At 41.5% G+C, this 22,286-nt stretch overlaps 1 protein-coding gene across 2 annotated transcripts; it reads right to left on the bottom strand.

The window, feature by feature from the left end:
• Nucleotides 1-7,801: 7,801 nt before the first annotated feature.
• On the bottom strand, nt 7,802-12,903 carry LOC133906272 (uncharacterized). Of its 2 annotated transcripts, none has more exons than XM_062348130.1 (6): nt 12,481-12,903; nt 12,311-12,395; nt 11,589-11,675; nt 9,988-11,424; nt 9,208-9,397; nt 7,802-8,839 (listed from the first exon to the last, which is right to left on the bottom strand). In XM_062348130.1, the coding sequence occupies exons 3-6, from the start codon at nt 11,601-11,603 to the stop codon at nt 8,253-8,255; spliced, it is 2,229 nt and encodes a 742-aa protein (XP_062204114.1). In that variant the 5' UTR covers nt 11,604-11,675; nt 12,311-12,395; nt 12,481-12,903; the 3' UTR covers nt 7,802-8,252. The 2 variants fall into 2 exon arrangements, with proteins under 2 accessions (XP_062204114.1, XP_062204115.1); XM_062348131.1 differs by having other exon boundaries at nt 12,311-12,377.
• Between the last annotated feature and the right edge of the window lie 9,383 nt (nt 12,904-22,286).

Here is a 22,286-nt window from a genome sequence, read left to right as displayed (position 1 = left end):
GCACCTAAAAGGTTATTTTGAATTTCATGCCGCTATTTTCTCCGTTAATGGGTGCATTAAGTCCAGGGAGGTTATCAAGGAATCTGTCCAATTCTATAAATAAGGTGAGTGACAACGTCAACCCCTTACCTCATTCTCGAGCTTTCCAAATACCTGCGCACTAGTTGCCTTTTGTCTTCCTATCGCCAGCGAGACTCAACCCTTCCATCATTCCACAAAAACTTTTCTTCACCTAGCAATGGGATCTACTTGGATGCAATCAGAATCCTCCATTGCATGGATCCAGAAGCTAGAGATGGAGCAGCGGATCACCTTGGCTCAACTCATCGCTTGGGGTCAAACAGAAAAGCATGAAGTCTCGAGATTGGACACCAATTAGGTTGTGGTGTTCGAGGAGTTCTTCTATTGCAGTCTCTAGAGACCGTTTTGGAATCTCCTAAAGGATATGTTGATCTTCATTGACATTGAATTGGTCAACCTCAACTCCATTACAATGCTAAGTGTCTCCACCCACCTATGTGAAGCATTCATAGGGGTGCCACCATCGATGACTCTCTTCCAGTGCTTCTCCTAGATGAAGAAGTTGCTGCCCACCAACGTCACAAGGTCTGCGGGATTCTAGCTCCTTGAAGGCATGGCTAACTCTTACATCACCATGCACATGAAGTCCTCATGGGGAAACTAGAAGAGGCATTGGTTCTATTGCCAGTATACCTACCGGGGGCACCTCGACTATAGTGGCGTTTTAGCCGTGGCAAAGCCTAGATGGCAGGAGGAAGTCAAGATGACTCCAGAGCTCAAGGCACTTTTGAAGTGCATCTAGAAGCTAAAGATTCAAGGTCTCATGGCATGGGACATGGCAGAGGACTTCATCACGCACTAACTCTGTCCTCTGAAGAAGCACCAACATATGGCGACTGTGTACATGGGTCAGAATGACCTGACAAGGGATAACCCTGAAGCTAACATCAATTTCTTTGTTATAGAGCTCTCCCACAAGAAGCTTACCTATAGGGTGAAGACCCTATTCGAGAAGACTCCTCTACAAAAAAGGTGTGGTCTTCCGAAGGTAGTCTGTGAGTTGACTACAAGCCAACGGCTGGTGAACTTAGATGTAAAAATTATTTATATTTCGGTAGCATTGTTCTTTTTAGTGCCCCTTTGATTTATGGATCCGATCGTAGAGTATCTACGTGGTGGTGAGGTTGATCGGTGCTCTAAGATCATCACACGGGGCTCACCGGTGATAAGCACTAGTGGCACCACCAAGGCAAAAAGAGGAGAAGCTTTTCCAGCTTGCCTCTAGGTCCAAGTGATGCTGCCCTAGCATGTTCTGGGAGGTGATGATGCCCCATCAGAGTAGAAAACTCTGATAGCAAGTCAGATGACACTATCATTCACCGCTAGCCATTGCCACTAGTATGTTCTAACCCTCCTCCCAAGCTATCATGGTTTTGAGGTCCACTCCTCTTTTATTCGTCAAACTCATCGACATGAATGATTATCGATGACGAACCAAAGTCGCAAGGACTAGGAGGTTGAGCCAAAGGAGGAAGAAGACTACATACAGTCCTTTCCTGAGGGAGGAGCAAGAACAACAACAACAGCATGACCAAGGGGATGTTGAGGTTGACAAGGAGTTGTCCCCACCTATCCAAGACCCCGGAGATCATGCAAGCCACGAACTCGGTAGACCTTCTCGAAGAGCCATCAGAATAGGAGTAGAGGCAACACACAGGAGGTGCGCTACCAATGCTTGAGTTCCGTGCAGATCATGCCATCAAGAGAGATGCCCCCACCTAATCTATGATGGTTTAAACATAAGGTTAAGAGATAAGATACTCTTTTTATCTCTTATCGGTTAATTTCATCTCTTCTTTTGGGGTTTCCTTAGTCAATAACTTTTTGTGTAGTAGTAAGAAGTCAGAAGGTGCTAAAGGAGCACAAGACACACCAATCACACCAGCACCAACCGCCACATATCCTTGACTACCACTAGAATAGGAGAAGTCTTTCCTGACCCGGAAACAATGGTAGAAACAGAGGTGATGATTCAGGAGCCGGAAAAGGTCCTTTGTGCTGGGGTGATCGTTAACCTGGCGGACCCTTCTTCCACTGCACCTGTCCAAGTGGATGGCCACAAGTTACCGGGTTTGCCGGAAGTTGTCTACAAAGTTGACAAGGCTCCCAAGCCCTCCTTTGAAGGAGAAGACGCTTTGAGTTCCATCGAAGTAGGCTTTACCTACCTCAGAAATCCATGTCAAAAGGAATGAACTTTGGATGTTTTTTAACTTGTTTGTTTCTTCAAGCCACTATAAAATGCATAGCTTCCTTGAAGAAGATGTATGGTCAGTGCGCCTACCTTGAGGCCCAGGCCTCAGACTTCTCCACAAACAAGCTTCAACGACTACATCAAGAGCTGGCAGAAGAGAAGGACAAGGTCACTACCCTCAAGAATGAGACCGCTTGGAAGGACACAACTTACGCACTCAAGTTGGAGACAACAAGAGGGTGCCTAGTCGGTAGGTTCTCGACTAGATCCTGCTTTAGATATCTTCTTGAGAGACTTATCAATTTATATTGAGAGTTGTTTTTTCCAAGCAATCAGCAGGGAGAGCGAGGAGCTAGCTACATCTCAAGCCGCAAAGTTCTGGTCGATCGTGCGCCAAGTACGGATTTGGGTGAAAGAAACTGGCCCCCAAGTTGAGGAACTTGATCACCAGAAGATGAGATCTGATCTTGTGGACCCATGTTCACCTGGCTAGGTTGTACATAGATCTCGGGACCGAAGTCATCATAGAACCCCTCGTCTAAAAAACCCGCCTTGGTACATATGATCTTGTCAGTCGACAAAAATACCTTGTCAATCCCCACGGACAGTGCCAGCTCTCAAGGTTTAGTAAAATGATAATACATTATTTGTATGGGGTAGTGATCACCTGGCAGGTAGCTATCGACTTTAGATCATAAATAAAATGACACGCAATGTAGAGGATAATAGTCATACATCCTATGTGTTGCCTTGGCCTTTGTATTAAGTCGAATAGAGGGTTACAATGTAAGGTTTCTAGATCTAAACTCTAAGATAATTGGTGAGTCTTTTTATCTTGTTGATGGGTTCTCCAGAGCTTGAAGGCTAGATCTCGTAGAGTTGAGCTAACTTGAATTGAATTGTCTTGATTGTACCCCCTACTCTGGTTATACAGTCGGGCAGAGATAGGTTGTGTCCTACTCAGAATCTGAGCGTAGTTGACTTGATCTATACCTCTCAAGGTATCTGGGACACTGGTTTCCTTATTGGGAGATATTTTCCAAGTATGGATAGAACTTGCCTTTGGAGAACAATATATTATGGTGTACTCCAGTCTTCCAACCTCTATTACCAGCACTAAATAAGGTGTAGAACATGAATATATCAGTATATCGGTTGATTTAAATTGATGGATATCACTAAACTGGCCAAGCATTGAGTGTCCCGTAGTTCCCGCATGATAATGAGATTGATAGTGGCGAATACTTCAAGTCACATCGGCGAATATTATTTTAATAGATATGGTCACATTTTAACAGGGTACTTTTGTTTTTTTAATGGAGTGTGTTCGATTCCTTTATATGATGAATCCTTGACATTCATGGCATCTAACATATTGAATTCATTATTGCAACCAATTCATTATACAGGTGGAAATTTTGGGAATGAAATTTGTTGTTAATACTACTATACTCTATCTCATGAAGCCGCACCCATGCCACGCATTCAATTTCTGTTGTGACTATGGACATCATTTTCATTCCTAGTGAATCGTATTCACGTAGATATTCAGGATTTCAGTTGCTCATAGATTATACAGAACACGAGCTTCAATAATGCTTTAGACTTGTTACAAGGTTTCTAGTACAATACATATACACTGCCGGCAGGCTGAATATATTTCAAGCCAAAGATCCAGAAAAGGACTCAATATGCATCCGCTGAGAGTAGATGTGTGCAATCGTCGATGTAACCTAGAGGATTGTTGAAATTATCTTTCACATTGCCACCTTTTTTCGCTTCTTTGTAATATGAAGGGAATGTAAGAAAGGATGAGTGTTTAATGTACTTAGGGTCTGTTTGGTTCATGGGACAAGTGGTGGATGGGATTGCCCTATCATGGTATTTTGCCCCGCCGACTATTTGGTTAACGGACCAGAGCGGACAGGACCGTCCAAGCAAAAATAATATTCCATCAAGCTTCCAGACAAGCTCATCCCGCAAAAAGACCCGGATGAGCTCGTCTACTTCGGTCCACGTCCGTGACTCCTCACCTAGAGCGGATGACAAGGTCAGATGAACAATACCCGCCCGTTTTCAAATTTTTTCTTCCCTCTTTTTCTATTTGGACAGTGAGATTGACATGGTCCAAAAATAATGATACTTTTTCTATAGGTTCTATAATTCATGATGAATACAATTTAAAATGATTCACCTCAATATCCCATGAATATTTCAAAATAAAAATCTCCAAAGTGGTCTACTCCTAGAAATTCTAGCAATTTTTAAGGCCACAAAGAAATTCCCAAAAATCTAGAAAAAATAATTAATATTCCCTCATGTGGCGTAATAATTTCTAAAATTATTTTCAACCCTAGGTTATTTGGTAAAAAAGTGAATTCCTTTACAATGCTCTTTTTATATTCATTTTTTCATTTCATGTGATATTCTCTTTTTAATTCAATTTGAATTCAAACATGCACAAATTCATACAAACACTTATGGAATGCATATATATGAATGTGCACAAATTGGGGTGTTTACCAAAAAATCATCACAATCAACTTAGCTCATCTCATCCAACCAACCAAACAGAAAACTGACTCATCTCATTCATCTCAACTAACTAGAAAATTAGATCATTCCATCCAAAAAAACATAGATAGCCCTACAACCTCGCTCTCCAACTAAACACACCCTTAATGAATATGACATACAAGGTCGAGCAATAAAATAAGTTATAGGGTTTGTGAAACATGCTTTGGGGTTTGCACCTGATCTTAACTGTATTTGGCGAATCATCATATACCAAGTTTTCTTATTATTATATACCTTCATTAAAAAAATGATTTAGTAAATAGCAGTATAAGGCTTCTCCTTAAACATCTTTTGTGGATACATTTGTGTATGATTGCACATTTTCATGATTTATAGGATAGCAAATTCAAACCACCTCCTAAAAAATATAGTCTATGGATAAATTTGTGTATGCTTGCATTTATGATGAATAATTATGAATAATACTTGGGCTCTTTTTAGGTGAGAGGTATTGTAGATCCTAACGGCAAATTAATATTTGCTTCTTGCCTAATAAAAATGTATTTTTGCAATGAATTTAATGCTCGGGTTTCAGCTAACCTATTAAAACGGAATGGTGAATTCACACAAAGCTGTGAACGCATTGGATGGACTGTGATGCCAGCAATAGCCTAATATACCTATGTATTGGTTTTTCGTGCTATAGCCGTGAGCTTCTTGTAGCTCTCTTAATACAAACCATAATTTTTTCGACCCTAATACTTTACTCATGTCATCATGTGCATTCATGCATCAGTTGAAGGGATACTAAATTATTTTTATTTAAAACGAATGTCTGTTTTTATAGGAAAAGCCTCGTTTTGTAGGATAGAATCCCATATGTCTAATTTTTAAAACTTATTTTGGCTTTGAAAATTAAACCCCTGAATTCCCTACAGCCGTTGGACTGTGCCAACCTTTATAGGAGCACAATTCAGCAGCTATGGCATTCAGAAGAATTTCCAGAAAATCATTTTACTTTTCTAAATAAAATTTCAAGTCATTTCGAACATTCCGAAGCCTAGGCCACTTTGCAAAAAGACCCAAGCCAATCTAAGCTAGGAACCCAAGTGTAACAACCGAATTTGCAAATGTTTCCATGGCATGTTTCCATTTCAAGTGACGCATGTGTCTTAGGTGTCAACAGAACAATTTTCTTCAATGCATGCATTGCATCGAGTAGACCACAAGTGATCCCTATCCTCTCTTTTTATCTTCTCTTGCTAAGAGGCATGGCTAATGCAAGAAATTGTAATTGCTATGCTTAGGAGGAGGAAGAAGGAGGATTAAAGAGAGCGCAAGCATCACCATCATCAAATATAGTAAATTCACTTACTTTCTTCCAACTTCTTCCTTGTTTCAAGGTGAGATCAAGAAAGAGAATGAACTAGCATGTATTGGGTTTCGAGAATGAAACCAACAAGAGTAGGAGTTGATTTCAGGTCTAACTAACTAGCAGCATAGGAGTAGTGTTGAACTACTAACGTGAGAACAAGCACCTCAGTTATTTTCAGCGCCATAAACCAATAAAAATTGAAATCATAGGTGCATGTAAGCGTAGCAAGAGGATAACGTTACCCAAAGGCAAGATCCCTAATTGTATGTCAATTTAATAAGTGAGATGCGTCTTTGCTCAGATTAGTGCAGACCATTGTAGCAAAGTGGCTAATCATCAAGCTTTACTCATAATGTGCTTCAGCTAAACCTGTAAAATTCGTCAAGCATCATATCATAAGCAAGCATCAGCAGCACACATTCAACATAACAGAGCATTCATAAGCATTAGTTCATCATCATACATACCAAAAAACAATCGAAGACAGTGAGGGGTTGGCTACGGTTTAAGGCCCAATAGAAGGAACTAAGGAGGGGAGCCAAGCTCTACAGCAGGGGCAGTCACCGGTGGTTGGAGTTGTGGCAGAGAGAACCCACCACCATCTCTACGGCCACCGGCGGCAGAGCTGAGCCGGCTGCTGCGGTAAGACCCAAAGGCCAAACCACCACCAAGCAAAGGTGGAGAAGGTAGTGCAAGAAGAAGGCACTATGGTGGTCAGCGCGGAAACAACCGGAGCGGAGGCAAGGCCCTAAAGCCGCGCCACCCTACCGGGTCAGGGAAGCGGAGGAGCAGCCCAGGGAGAGCACTGACAGCACCTGAAATCCCAAGGACACCATAGAGGCCAGACGCGAAGAAGATAGCCATGCCAACCGCTGGCGGCCGTTAGGGTATAAATAACTGCAAATCATTTCCTAAATTCTGCTTTTCTTAGTTTGTTTGTAGCCTTAGCACACAGTTCAATAATATGCAAGGACCACGTCTTCCAATGTAACATTTAAACTCCTACATATAGATGACATTTCTGGGGAGACAAACTCCAAGCAAATGAAAAGTTCACTGACACAGCTCGGAGAAAGCAGTGATCAGAATCATAGGGAACAATGTTCTTCACACCAGCAGCACACAGCAGAGCGATTCTGAAAAAATGAGCTAAACAACACAAACAACATTTCATTGTTCATATGAATATAACTGAAGAAATAGGCACTCAATGCTATAATTAGAACACCTTTAACACAGAATTCTGGTCAGACCATACAGAAAATTAGAGAAGGCACATCTGAAGGTCATATACACGTTACACATCATGTATGCTAAGACAGGTTTAGCCCTTACATTAGATCTGAAAAGTTAATTACCCCGAGCAATTTGATGCGCTATTCAAACTTGCACATAAAAAAATCAGTTGTGTTTGTGGTCCAATCATGAGACCAAATAATAGGTTCGTGGGCTCTACAGCTTCCAGCATAATCTGCTTGAAGTTTGTGCAAACCCATGTTGCCATAGTACTCTGTTACCGCATCAGATCCTCATGAAACTACCAACCTTGAGAGGAACTCCACTATGACTTCTTCCGATAGGTCGCCATGCTGTTTGAACACTTCATGTGCTCTAGATATGAGAATAAAAAAGGACAATTATTTTCAGATCCTCACGTCTTATTACCCTATTTGAATACTCTGCTTCTGGCGATTACATGCCTTTAGATGTTATCATCCTCTAATATGTGCTGGACATAGGAACAACTGGATCCTAAATATTGGTTACATCTGAAATCTGGATAACAAGAAAAGGTATACTGAAAGCTCACATTTCTAGATTACTACACACGTAAGTATTGGATAGTACATCTTCTGTTACTCCAGTCATACCTGCACGAGCGTTTGGCCTGTATATTACGCTCTCCAGTGTAATGACATATGATATGCATCTCCTATCATAAACCAGAAGAAAAATGCAGCATATGTGCATTTGTAATGACATTACAGGCTTCCAGCATAATCTGCATGAAGCTTGCGCGAACCCCATGTTGCCCTAGTACTCTGTTACAATTACAAAGTTCTCAGTTGGGTCCTCATGAGACTACCCTCAGAGGAACTCCACTATGACTTCTTCCAAGAGGTCTGCACATAACATCCTGGCTACTTGCTTTCCAACCATGTTGATGTCATCACCAAGTTCTGACCAGTTTGGATCAAGAACCATCTCATCAGGATGCCGTGTGGTCAACTCTTCCCGCTGCTTGACAATCATCTGCCAAACCTTCTCAACAGGCCCTTCAGGGCCCCAAAGAGGCCCACAATGTCTACTAGACTGCACCCATGGGTGCACATCAATGCATGGTGCAAGAACCTCAGAAAGGATAGAATTCACAAGGTCAAACAGAAGCCTCCTTTCATGTTTTGCCCATGTAGCAATTTTATTGTACTTCCTCTCAAGCCTGTCGAAGACATGAGGGCCAACAGGGCAACCAGGTGAGTACCATGACTTGCACAAGAGTTGCCAGTCAGCGACTATGATACCAGAGCTTATAAGTATGTCGAGGAGATATGAGAAGTCCCTGTCTTCCTCAACCTGAAATGCTTCCAAAAATTGGTAAGCAGAATGATCTTCATCATCGCTTGACATGGAAACTTCAGATTCATCACGAAGTTGATGGTTGTCTGTTTGTTTCTCTACATCAATGAAAAGGAAGAAACTTCAATGGAGGAAATTTCTTCAACAGATTTGTTGAGGAATTTTGTCATACATAAACTGTAGTATCAAGTTTTCACAAATCCATAAAAGTGCTTTAAGAATGTTTGATTTCAGCACCACATGCTACAATAACATTTTGAAGGAGCACTATTTAGTTAGGCTAATTACCTATGATGCTTGAGTATGGTGCAAATTGTAATTATTAAACTTGATTTAGTAATTACTTATACTGAGTTCAATATTTTTGAACTGCACATCACCATCTACAAAAACCATAAAAGTATGTGGCTGCAGTGAAGACTTTTCCTTTGTTTTACTGGAGGAAAGTAAAGTTTGTCTCACTTACTAGCCATGTCTTGCAGATCATACTTGCAATATCCAGAAAAACAACTATCTTCATCAGTTGGAGGCTCAAGAATGGACACTGGGCTCGGTTGCTCAACCTCTTTTAAGCGTTTAAAAGACTTTGCTCCATCAGCATGATCCAAAAGAGGGATTGATTCATACTCATGACAGTGGAAAGGTAATCTTGTCACCTAAAGCACACCGGGAAGCACTTGGATGAGTTGTACAATTCAAACTTTATATGAACACAAGAATACAGTAAATTAAGACCTAAAATCGGATATCTTTTATGTTTAAGGTGCCAAACTTATCAATAGATCAAAACTGGATCAGAGCTTAGTGCACAATAGTGGATTAAGTGAAGATTAATCATGATACTTTGCAATAGTGAAGTAATGCACAAGTTCTCACTAAAAAACATTACCAACTAGTTAACAGAATTAAAAAGGTATACCAAAAAGGTAGCTTACTACACTCAAACAGAACACATCTGCCTGAGAAAGAGCTTCACAAATTGCCATGAAATAGAAATTTAGAGCACCGCAGTAACCGAAGCACATCTATTGGTAGAAAAGTGCAGGTTTGTGTGAGTATATAGTAGATGATTTTCAATTTCTAAAAGGTACTCTAAGAAAAATCTGTATGCGGAAAGAACTCAGAAAAAGAAACTGGATGGAACATTGGAACATGATACACAATTCAGTGAGTGTACAAATAAAAGATCCTCAGGTTCACTCCTTTTTTTCTGGTTCTCTAAATTCATGGATGCAAGGACACATACCTTTTGTTTCCTACATAACTGTGAGTCAAACACTGAAGGTTTAGTTTCAGCAGGTTGTTGCACTAAGTCCTCATCTGTTGTGAACAATACTTTCTCATTTAAGCAGTCAGAAGTTGAGAAGTTGTCAGCCATAATATGTTTGAAACCGGAAGCATTCCTCACGTTATCTTCGCTGGTGTTGCCAATTTGCTTCAGCAGTCTTGGTTTATCATCGAAGTGAAACATACCATTGCTGTAACTACTGGATGTAGGATTGTTTGTACCATGATGGGGTCCTTCGAAGCAAGAATTCTTGTCCGAAGAGCTTTGAAGAGACAATGAAGGTGCGTGCTTAGGTAAAACTATAAAGCATCCTTCCTTGTTATGACCATTGTCCTGGTCAAATTTATTGTGTCGAATCTGAGCATGTGAGTCTGAGTTTAGTTTCAGTCTTTCGTAATCGGATAAAGCGAACATTTCTGCAAGAGTTTTCGATCCAAGAGCAGATTCCTCATACTGCTGGCGTATTTTCAACGGCGATCTATTTGATGATGACCTTTTGCTTTGCCTGAAGGTACCGTTCCCACTAGAATACTTCTGAGATGATCCAGAACAACTCATATCTATCGTGCTGAATTGACAGAAGGATGCTTCCTGTCCATTTAGTGGATCAATGAAATCGCTAGTCAAGTATCTTTCCCTTATATTTCTCGGCACATTAACATCTTCAGTACCTAAAAGATGTTGCGGAACTCTTTCATCATCCATCACAGGAAACTCAGATTGTTCATGTTTCATGCCTCTCCTGCAGCTCTTATTAAGAGGAGAAAGGTATGGAATGGAAAAAACGTTTTCTGGATCATGGCCTTTTTCCAAGCTTGGTTCCAAAACAACAATGCTGCTGAAATCCTCATTCTTTCTTCTCAATAAATTTCTGAAATCGCCGAGTGAGGAATTAGCTAAACCCACAGGATACTTCCTGCAAGCTCTTGCATTATCTTTCTCATACTGATATTTTGGAGAATAGTTCATGTCGTGAGGGCGCTTCTCAAACAAAGGATTGTTTATTTCCACTGAATTCAAACTATCCAGGCCATCTGTGCACTCCACATTGCTATAAAATGTATCATCTCTATAGAGTGTCTTTGATGGCATAAGCTTTTTTAATTTTAGCGCGCTTTGTCTCAAACTGGGCAAGCCTTTAGAGAAATGATGGGACCTCTCTTTTGTGACAGCCTCTGGTGGCTCCTCTGTCACTTCAAAGACATCCTTAAATTCTTGATGCCGACTATGGACTACACTAGAAGGTGGCAGTACATCGATTCCCATCAGTTTTGCAATCAAACTGGGCGATGAACGCCTTTGCTCAAGTTCTTTCATCACATCTTTCCCAACAAATATTTGAGTTCGACAGTTGCTACTTCTTCGTGGCCTGCACTCCTTGTACCGATTCCCCAGCTATAAAAGTTGTCAAAAAAAAAAAGAAACAGATCTCTCAGTGCTTCAGTTATGACTGTTGTGCAAAGACTATTGTTTGATAAGAAAACTTTTGTGCACAACATACTGAAATTGAAACCATTGGGGTCGAAGATGAATGTAATTAACAGCAGGAAGTAACTCACTGAAATTTGCTCCATCTTGATGTATCACTGTACGGAGGATCAATTGGGAGTAAAGATCACTACATCATCTCAAGGAAGTTCTTGTGCCTGTAGAGATATATGGAAAGTTTGTAAAGTCTTGATAATTCTATATCAACAAAGAAAGATCTAAAAAAATGCACATAAGACGGAGAGAAAGAATTAACACAGTGCCACTCAATGTCCGTGACATTGGAAGCATAAGAACTGGGACAAGCTTAGATTTTCTCTCCCAGAAATAATAATTACCCTCAAATTCTTCACCATAAACCAAATATTCCACTCCGGCTCACCACGAAAATATAACACGAAACAGATCAAGAAATCCTCTTCGCCTACTCTAACTATTCAACCATGTATCAAGGCTGCTGAGCCATCATGCTCAAGAACTCCACCCCACTACCGCCACGCTTACGTCCGGCGTGACCTGATATGACCAGCACAAAGTGTAATCGAATGGGTGAGTTACTAAAGACAAAGCAAGCCATTTGTGAGCAATGGAACATGGTAGATCTTTAGATACACGGCAGTTTCTTGCCCGACGCAACTAATACAATAGAGGAACAAACTGATGACCAAAACAACATTAACTCCGCACGGCATTCCCTACTTCAGCGTTTCTAATGGCACATTCTAATAAAGCGCCAGCAAAAAGAAAAAAGAGCATCAGCAGTGCAAAAAGGAAGATGTAAAGTGCTGAATACCTTTTCAGGCGCAAGAATCTGAAGGCCCTTTTCACCAGAAATGAAGTGCGTTCCCGATGTATGCTATCTGAAAAGAAGCCACCAACTGGAACAAGATTAAACTGAGCCAAACTCTCTAAACACACAGGCAAGAGGGCGTCAACTAACCAAGAGTCAAGTAGAGCTCTCACCTCAGTACCACACGGCCCTGATCTGAACCTCCTAGGACTAACGGAGGCAGGAAGAAACCGCCAAACGCCAAGGAATTCGCCTCCCAGCTCCGGCGAATCTCTCAACCCCCAAACGGCAGCAGAATCGGCGAAAACGACCAAGAAACCAACGAATCCCCGTCCGCAAACGACAGACGATTCGAGCCGGATTTTCGACGCCGGAGACGCGCAATGCGGCCCGGTGCAGCGGAGAGGAGTTACGCCAAGATCTTTAGCGGCGAGGAATGCAGCGCCCGACGGTGAAGAATCACGGCGGCGGCGCAGCTTTTCCCCCTTCTCTCTCCTATATCTTTGCTCCCCACCCTTCACTCCTCTTCTGCTGGATTCGGAAGGGAGAAGGAAGGAGAAAACGCAGAGCACAGCAACGGCTCGGGACCCCCTCACCCGGCGCTAGATAATTTTCCTACATGCTCGCGCTCAAACCGCAGCACTGCATACCTCCACTGACTGGTGGGCCCGCCGAACGGGTTGGCCCCCTCTGTCAGTGGACCACGCGGAGTCGAGCAGCGGCAGTGCGGGAGGGGATCCCGTGGCTCGTTGGCGAGCACGCGAGGGGGAAGAAATTAATTTGCGGCGTTAGATGAACTGATTAAATGCGAGTGGTACATCCCCGTACGCGCACCAGCGAAACGTACACAGATCGTTGTGTCGTTCCCGTGCAGCAGGCGGGCCCAGTCAATAAGGACCAATCAAAACGTCCCACGTGTACCTTATGTGGGTCGTACTGTGTGGGCGTAGTATTTGAGGTGATGCTAGTTCCGTGCTGCGCGGGTATGGATTTTAGCCGGCGCCGATGAAGATGAGGTCGGTGAGTGGGTGAGTGGGTTTGGTTTGGTTTGGTCCTGGACCAGCTCAGTTTTGTTTGTCTAATTATATTTATGACTCCTCATCAGCTTCCAGGTGGACCTGCTGCGGATGAAGCAAGTGGAGTAGAGACGCACATGGTGTCAAGAGACTTGGAGCAGGGTGTGGTGCTGCCACTGCTAAATAATGGTAGTCCCAGATTCTAGGGTTTTCATTGGTGGAGTAGCGGCGTATCAAACCGTAAGATGCCATGTGTACGGAACAGTGCATTCATCAGGAATCAGGTGTTTCGCATTGCAATCCTCCTGTGAAGCGGCAAGCGTGGTTTTTCTACTGCAAAGCTTTCAAGGTTTTACAAATGTCATATTTAACGGTTATTTACTGAGGGTTTTCTGTTATATATGAAGTTTGAAAGGTTTTATAGTGCCATACATATCGGATTCCATCAGATTTAGCTATTATTAACCGAGGTTTTTCCTTCTTCTATGAAGTTTTTAAGGTTTTACACTGTCCTATATGTCAGATTTCATCATATTTAACGATTATTTATGTTGTGTTATGCTATAAAGTTTTCTTAATCCTAATGTCAAGGGGAAAATATTGCTTAAATATATGATTTTACTCAACTAGTGTGGGAAAGAAAGAACCTAATTGAGGTCTTAAGAAATTTGATCCATCTTTGTTTTGCAAGACCATGCTCTCCACACTCCTTTCTAGGGATGTCAACGGGGCCCCGTTCCCCGTTCCCCGACGGGGAATTCCCCTATTAGGGGACGAGGATGGGATCATTTTTTCCCCCACGGGGAGTTTAATGGGGAAAAAATCCCCCCCGTCGGGTATGGCGGGGCGGGGATGATTCCCCATCCCCCATCCCCGTTTCCCCGCGGGGCTCCGAATATTAAGTTTTATTTTTATTGAGCTGAATTTATTTAACTTCAATCGGCCCAGCCCAAAAATTTCTACCTAACTACAATCGGCCCAGCCCAAAATTCCTTCTCGATAGCGGGGACGGGGACCCCGTCGGGTACCCATTCCCCGCGCGGGGGCGGGGATGGGGGAATTTTTTTCCCCGCGAGCGGGGACGGGGACGGGGACGGGGAAATTTCCCCCGGTCGGGGACGGGGATGGTTACCCATTCCCCGCAGGAATATTCCCCGTTGACATGCCTACTCCTTTCTTGTCGCAAAAAAGACTCAGTCACTATCCCTGGACCCTCTTTTCAAAGATGAGTTGTGTTGACATTTATATCCCTACTATGCTCTGCACAACTCTTGGATTCCCAGCAACCATATTTACAACACATCAATATTATAGAGGAGTGAAAATGCCAGTATGACCCTAATGAAAATGGATTAATTCCTTATTTATCATTACAATTCTGCAAAATCTTGAATTTTGATAAGGTAGGTCTGGACCCACATAGCAATGAGACAATGGACAGAATGTAAGGGATAAACAAAATTGATTTTGACAAATAAGAAAATATCCTGACTAAAATAGATGAAGAATAAAGATGAGTGCATGGAACAATGGCCCTCTCCACAGGTATATAAGACAAGCAAGGTACTACGCTTAAGTCAACCACACATGTTAGTAGCATGTTGTAGGATCAAGATGCCTAAAAGAGAAGTAAATTGGATTTTAAAACTTTTCTAGCCCTAAAAACTACTACAAAAGAAAGTAACAACTTTAATCTATATATGCACTGGTTTACAGGTGAAGAATAAATTTCACAAACCTACAACTATTTGTACATTTGTAACAGAGAATTGCAACTTCTGAGATCTATTTTACAAAACTACAACTATTTGTACCCTTGATAACATAAAACTATAAATTTTTGATCTGATCTCACCCGTCAGCCACACATTTTCAGCATAATTTCACAAACCTACAACTTTTAGCAAAATATGTTGCTGACGGATGGGACCATAAAAAAAGTTGTAGTTTTGTGTTATCAAGGACATAAATAGTTGTAATTTTGTGAAATAGGTATCAGAAGTTGTAGTTATTTGTTAGAAAGGTATAAATAATTGTAGGTTTATAAAATTTACTCATAAGTGAATGACATGCAAGCTCAATCAAACACTATCCGTAGTCTAGCAAAGCAACCCTAGCAAAAGAAATTGCAAGGATGCAAATGTGAAAATTAAATTTTGGAATTAAATTGCTCAAGATAAAGAGAGGAGATAGTGTGAGAACTGTCCAAATTACATTCGAATTAATCAAATTGGGCAAACATTTGATAAGATGAGAGCTAGCATACATCCATCTCTTGACGTGCCATGTGCTAACCTACATCTCACAACAACAATAGTAGCCACTAAATGATTAAGATAAATCCAATCCTAGTAGTTCCGGTATGTGTTTTATATCTAAGATGGGAACACACACCATTACAACAAGCTTCATCATATCAAGTCGTAATAAAGAGCGAGTAATGTAAATATATTACAAGTCTTTAAGTCATTACAAGTTTAGCAATTTAAAAGTACTACAACTAGAATTTAAAGATGAGAGACAATTAGACGTGTTCGAGCTCTCAATATAGACATGAAAAAGCACTAGAATAAGCAAAATACATCAAGTTTATATCCTACTAGTAGCATGTAAATGTCACTATGCAGCGAAAATATGATCTAAAATAACAAAAGAGGTGGTTCCATTTGCCTTAAGGCACCACCAAACCACCACGAGTAGCACACCACTACCCTTCCCTGTCACTGACATCGACGGGCATGAAGTAGCTATACACTAATTCATCCTCACATGCAAAAACTCAACGATACTAACATAAGTATAAGGTACTTGCAAAACTTATTCATATTTGGTACATATAATAACTCGATTCCAATGATATTGCATTTGGATTTAGTAGAAAGGAATAGACTACAAGGTTAAATGAATCTGTATGCAAAAGCAATTTATTGACTCAAGAGTGTGAGAACCTAACATATCTCAAATTTATACTATCCCATCATAAGAACATAAGTATAAACATAACCATCATAAGTACATGCTCATCTCATCAAAGACATACATGAGCCAACTCCCAACATACCACATATCAACTCATACACCAAATCATCAGAAACTCTACGGTTGATGCGGATGGACATTAAGCGTGCTCATGACTGAGAGCACGTTAAATAAAATTGATTTTACACCCTACAGAGGGTACTTCTTTACCCATACGACACGAGACCATGCGACTCATGCAGCCGATCAAATTGCAAGAGAGGGTACCTGTGACAATCTTCCCAATTAAGTCCCGACCATTTGAAACATGTGTCTCTTAGTGCGGAGACCACTTAGGTATACTCCCAAAGCAACTTCAAGTGTCTCTACAAGCCCTCTCACTCACACCATAGATGTTCAAGCCCAAAGGAGCACAGCTATAAGAGGTATTCAGCTCGTCCTTTCCATATTCAGATATGTGAAAAGTATGCATAAGTGCTTAAGCCAACAGTACCAACGATCGATGCTTAAATGACCTAGGCGGGCCTATGGCCTTTGAGACTCTATTCCCGAACCATTCATAATGTCTACCTAAATCTCGTCTCATCCTCACATCTCATTATCCCAACATTGGGAGGAAAGTCCCTAACATGAGAGAAAGGAAGTCCCTAACATGAGCGCATCTTGGTAACATCAGAATTTCCGATGGAATATCGGAATTTCCGATTGGTCAGACCTTCTAAAAATTTAAAACATTAGGTTCTTGAGTTGCTAATTTTATTTAATCAGAATTTCCGATGCTAGGGTTGGAACTTCTGACGGTGGTCGGAATTTCCGGTATGAGGTCTAAATTTCTGGTGTTAGTCAGAATTTCTGGTTTTTGCAACCATGGGGTCCTCATATTGGCTGATTTTATTTAATTAGAATTTCTGATATTAAAGACAAAACTTCTGATGTAGGTTAAAATTTCCGGTTTTTGCAACCATGGGGTCCTCTGGTTGGTTGTTTCTTAAATAATCGGAAGTTTCGATCCAAAAGTCAGAACTTCCGATTGAACTACCGTGCATGAGTTCAGATCGATTCTTCTGTCGATTTGACTTGCATGTCAAAACTCATTCCACATAAGCATGTGTTTGCACTAATGCATGGATTCTAAGCTTCATTGATCCTCCCCACAAGCTAAACCTAAATGCTCACTCTAAACCATTTCCCTCCTAATTGCTCCTTTGGAACGAAGAACACAGTGGTGCTTCGCGAGCATGGGCATGTAGCTCAAATGCTTGACTATACCCCAAATCATCGCATGTAACACCACCATGGGCTTCTAGGGAACTTACCCCACGTCTTGGTTGGGGGTGGTAATCATTGGGTTGGGCACGAGAGGAAGAAGCTCGATGAAGAAGAACGCCACGACTCCTCGTTGTTTCAACAAAAAAAGAGATCAAGAACAACGTCAATCCTCCGTGCATGCATGAAATGCTTGGATGGATGGAAAGCTTGAAGGCTAAGGAACGTGATGGTGTAGCATGCATACCTCAAATCCAACTTCTTGAAGGGGGATTTGGAGTGGAGAGGGGAGAAGAGTGTGCTCTCCTTTTGAGTGTTTTTGAGAGAGAATGAGAGAGTGAGTGAAAGAGTAAGGGAGGTGGGCTGCTGCTGAAAGAAGAAGGAGAAGGGTGGGGCTAGTAGGTGGGACCCACTAAAAAGTGACTCATTTGCAAATTTCCAGCAATTCTCTTTTCCCTTTTTCCTTAATTCCATAAGTGGTGTTCTAGTGCTCCAAAATTCCAAAAACAAATGCACGACAACTATAATTCAGAACGAACCTATTTCAATTGAATTCACTCTCAAAGCCTATGGTAAAAATAAACTAAAATTCTACTAATTGGGTTACTCGCATAACTCCTAGCAATTTTTATGGCATCGATTAAATTCCCAAAAATATAAGGAAAATCACTAAAATTCATCATAGCCAAAATACATAATGCTCATAGTCAAACATGATGCTTAGTGACTTGTGTGTGCATTTTTGGAATGTGACAAATAGGGAGACTTGATTTTTTTTTCGAGACATCGAGGAGTTGGCGCTTCCCCTTAGTCCTCGTTGAAGCACCTGCGTAAGGGTATAGCTCCCTCTTGATCCCGCGCGAGGGACCAAATGCTCTCTAGTAGGATTTCTTCTCCACTCTAGATCAGTGGACTCCATACCGGTATATGATCATCTTGGGGCCTCAACAATCACTGCACCATGAAGTTCCTCAAAACTAAACGTCACCAAGCCATTTAGGTGACACCAATCACAAAGAGTAAAAAGCAAAGAATCTCACTTGACCAAATCTAAGTCAAAGAGGTGATTGGATGCACATTAGCTACTCTTCTAGCACTAGTAATACCCTTAATCTTGCAACTACGGAGCTTAGAAATCACTTAAGTGCTTCTTCTTCTTTTTGACTCTCTAAATATGCCATTGAGATTAACCACCTGCCAAGAGGACCTTTATGGCTGTGAGGATTAGTCTAGATAATATTCTAATTAATCATTAAGTCTATCATTTGGGTAATCACGACTACAATGATTAATTAGAATATTACTCCGATAGTCTCAGCACTTGTTTTGTGCCTAAGATTGGAACACATATCTTTTCAACATTCAGTATCACAATACAGCTTAATAAAGAGTGAGTAATTAAAATTATATTACAAGTTCTTTTGGGAAAAACATATTTACAATAATTTACATCAAAGAGATAAAACTACGCAGTGGAAGATTTAAAACCTAACAACAACAAAAAGATCGGTGGAGCCATATGCCCTTAGGCTTCCAAACCTCGCCACACGAGTAGACGACACTACTCTTGCCAGCCGCCGGCACTGGCGAACATGAAGTAGCTAGAAGCTAACCTTTCCTCGCCTGCCAACCTGAAAGAGCAGCGTGAGTACGAAGGTACTCGCAAGACTTAAATCATATATGGCACGTATAAATAGCCCGACTCCAAGGGTTATGGATTGATTTATTAGCAAGAAAAAGGCCACAAGGTTAAGCAAATATTCGTATGCGTAAGCAACCTAACAACTATGTGTGAGCACCTATACTTAACCAAAACACATATCCAATCTACCCTATAAACACAAACCTACACATAAATGTAAAAGGATCCATATCATGTAACCAAGGATCATCACCAACCATACCCAACCTACCCTCTATATCAAACATCCCACATTCGTAACTCTACGACCGATGCGGATGGATAAAAGCTTGCTCATAACCAAGAGAATAGCAATTTGAATTGATTTTATACCCTGCAAGGGAGTACTCTTGAACCCACACGATATGAGACCATTGCACACACAACTGTCAGTTATGAGTGACGATTCACATACCAACCCGTTCACATACCCACCCGAACCTTTGTTCCCATGCCCGATGCATGTGGAGGCCACCTAAACCCCGTGCGTACGATGTCTCACTGGCGGATCTCAAGTGCCTATAAAAGCCCTTGCTCGCACCCCGAGCAAATGACTCAAATGGATGCGGCAACTTACGGTACTTGGCTTACCCGTCCCATATTCGGGTATGTGGTGATCACAGAAAAGTGTTAAAGTCAACGGCACCGACGGACGGTGCTTAAACGATGCAAGCGATCTATGGCATCCGGGCTCCTCTCCCGACCTACCCCTAGCACCGTCTGCATCTCACCTCATTCTTACATCTCATCCAACCTGACATCATAATTATAAATATGAACAATAGTAAGTAAGCTCTAAGCTCACGAACAACGGTCGCACTGTCGCTCGACTTTTATCAAGGACCTAAGCATTGCTAAGCATTTTGATTCACCGTTGTAGTTAGACATCGACAATATCATTCTAGGTTACAAGGAATAGGGGCCATCAACAGATCAAGATAGAGATAATACAACAATATAGGTTCTACCCACATGACCCGACATCGACTCGCTAAACATGCAAACATACATAAAGCATAATTTATCAATTGAGACTCCATTCAATTTGAACCAATGACGCAATATGCTTAGTTGCTTGCCTTGGTGCTCCGCTTGATCACAATCCACAACAACGAAATCCAGAGCGCCCCCGATCACGCCCACGTTATCATCTAATCCTTCATTCTCTAAAGAAGAAAGTGTGAAATGTGATGAGCATGAATCAGGTGTTAAATTGTATGCTACAAGATGCACAATGAATGAGGATGCAATACAACAAGTTAAGAATACAATGACACACGAATGAACAAAGAAATTTTGCAATCCGGGTAACATCGGAACTTCCAACTTAAATCGGAACTTCCAGCCTGGAAGTCAGGACTTTTAGTCCATCGGACCTTCCAACCTTTGAAATTATGGACACTCGGTTCGGAAAATATTTAATTGAAAGTTACGGTACTAGTGTCGGAACTTCTGATGATGTCAGAACATCCGGCACTTTACAAAAATAGGGTTCTTGGCTAGAAAAAGGTTTAATCAGAAGTTTTGGTACTAAGGTCGAAACTTTTGGTGTTGGCCAGAACATCCAACACTCTTCAAAAATGGGCTCTCGGGTTGCAACTCTATTCAATTGGAAGTTCCGATCCCAAGGTCGGAACTTTTGATCGGGTCAAAAACTTTGGCTCAAACGAGGCTTTTGGGTTGGGTTAACTCGAGTTAAAACCAGAACTTTCGATATGAAAATCAGAACTTCCGATACCTTCTAGAATATAAAGTATTGCAAACAACTTAAGTCGTTTCGATTTGCATGTTGAATCCTAACCCCCATAAACATGTATTGACACTAAAACATCGGTTCTAGACCTCATTTACTCACTCTACACACTCGAATCATTAGCTCAACTCCATCTAAACTCTCTATTAGCACTAATGCCTCAACAACATGACATACTTCACCATACTTCGTTTTCAGCTCATAAATCCATCTAAAACCGAGCTAAAAGCGTGCATTGCTACCATGGACAACCTAGGGATTTATCCAAGGTCTTGTTGGAGGGTGGTGACTGCCGGTTGAAGAAGAAATCGACGGGAGAAGTGCTTGGAGAAGAGAGGCAAGCTGCTGAAATTGTAGAAAAGAGAGGTGACGAAATCAATTTGTAAAATCTTCAAATCTCCGTGCATGTGAGAAACTCTTAGATGGATTTGAAGCTAAGGAGGAGGGGAAAGTAGTGGTATAACATGTATACCTTGAATCCGAGTTCTCGAGGGGAAGATTTGAGGAGAAAGTGAGAAAGTCTGAGAGAGGGAAAGAGAGCAGCAGCTCTGCTGCTTTGCTGGCCGGTTGGAGAGGGTGAGAGGGAGTGTGAGAGTGTGAGAGAGAGGTGGAAGGGTGGGGCTTCTGCTGCTGAAAGAGAGGAGAGGTGGTGGGAAAGCAAGTGGGCCCACTTGCTAGAATAGCAAGTCTGTTGCAGTAGCAAAAATTCTTTTCTTTCTCTCCCCATTTTATTAACCCAAGGGATGTGCTCTAGTGCTCCAAACTTTCTAGGAATTTTTGTGCCATGATTTCAAAATGCCATGAACCCAATTTTAAATTGGATTCGCCCAAAAACTTAGGCAAGACTTAAATAAACAAAGATTCAAATGTCGGTTAATTTCAAAATACATAGCAAATATCAAACTACCTTTTGAATTTAACAAGCAAATCCAAAACACTTAACAATTAAACATGATGATTATGATGCTAAACTATGCTTATTGACATGATTAGGAATTGGGGGAATTGGGATGTGACAATGGCGTAGAGGGGGATATTTATAGGCAACAACTACAAACTAGCTGTTACCCCCTCGGCCCAGAGAAATTGCACTCACCAGATGACCCGGCAATGCCTTTCTTCTTCTCATCGGAACGGTGCCCAGAAACTAGCCATTACTGTGCGACCATACGCACCAGATGATCCGTTGAAGATTAAACTCCAATATTGGAACATCCGATGTGTATAACACTTTTGTCGACAATTTTGTGAACCATCAATCTTACAAATATGTGAATGAAATAC

This window comes from Phragmites australis, chromosome 23 (assembly GCF_958298935.1).
Source record: "Phragmites australis chromosome 23, lpPhrAust1.1, whole genome shotgun sequence".
Lineage (NCBI taxonomy): Eukaryota > Viridiplantae > Streptophyta > Magnoliopsida > Poales > Poaceae > Phragmites > Phragmites australis.
Note: the sequence above shows the minus strand (reverse complement) of the source record. Positions and strands in the feature narration are given on the sequence as shown.

What these genes read in the sequence shown, in the direction of transcription:
- LOC133906272 (XM_062348130.1), bottom strand. An exon ending in AGTTATGTAGGAAACAAAAG is followed by an intron (nt 9,398 to 9,987) that starts GTATGTGTCCTT and finishes GGTGTGCTTTAG; the next exon opens with GTGACAAGATTACCTTTCCA. An exon ending in TGATCTGCAAGACATGGCTA is followed by an intron (nt 8,840 to 9,207) that starts GTAAGTGAGACA and finishes TCATTGATGTAG; the next exon opens with AGAAACAAACAGACAACCAT.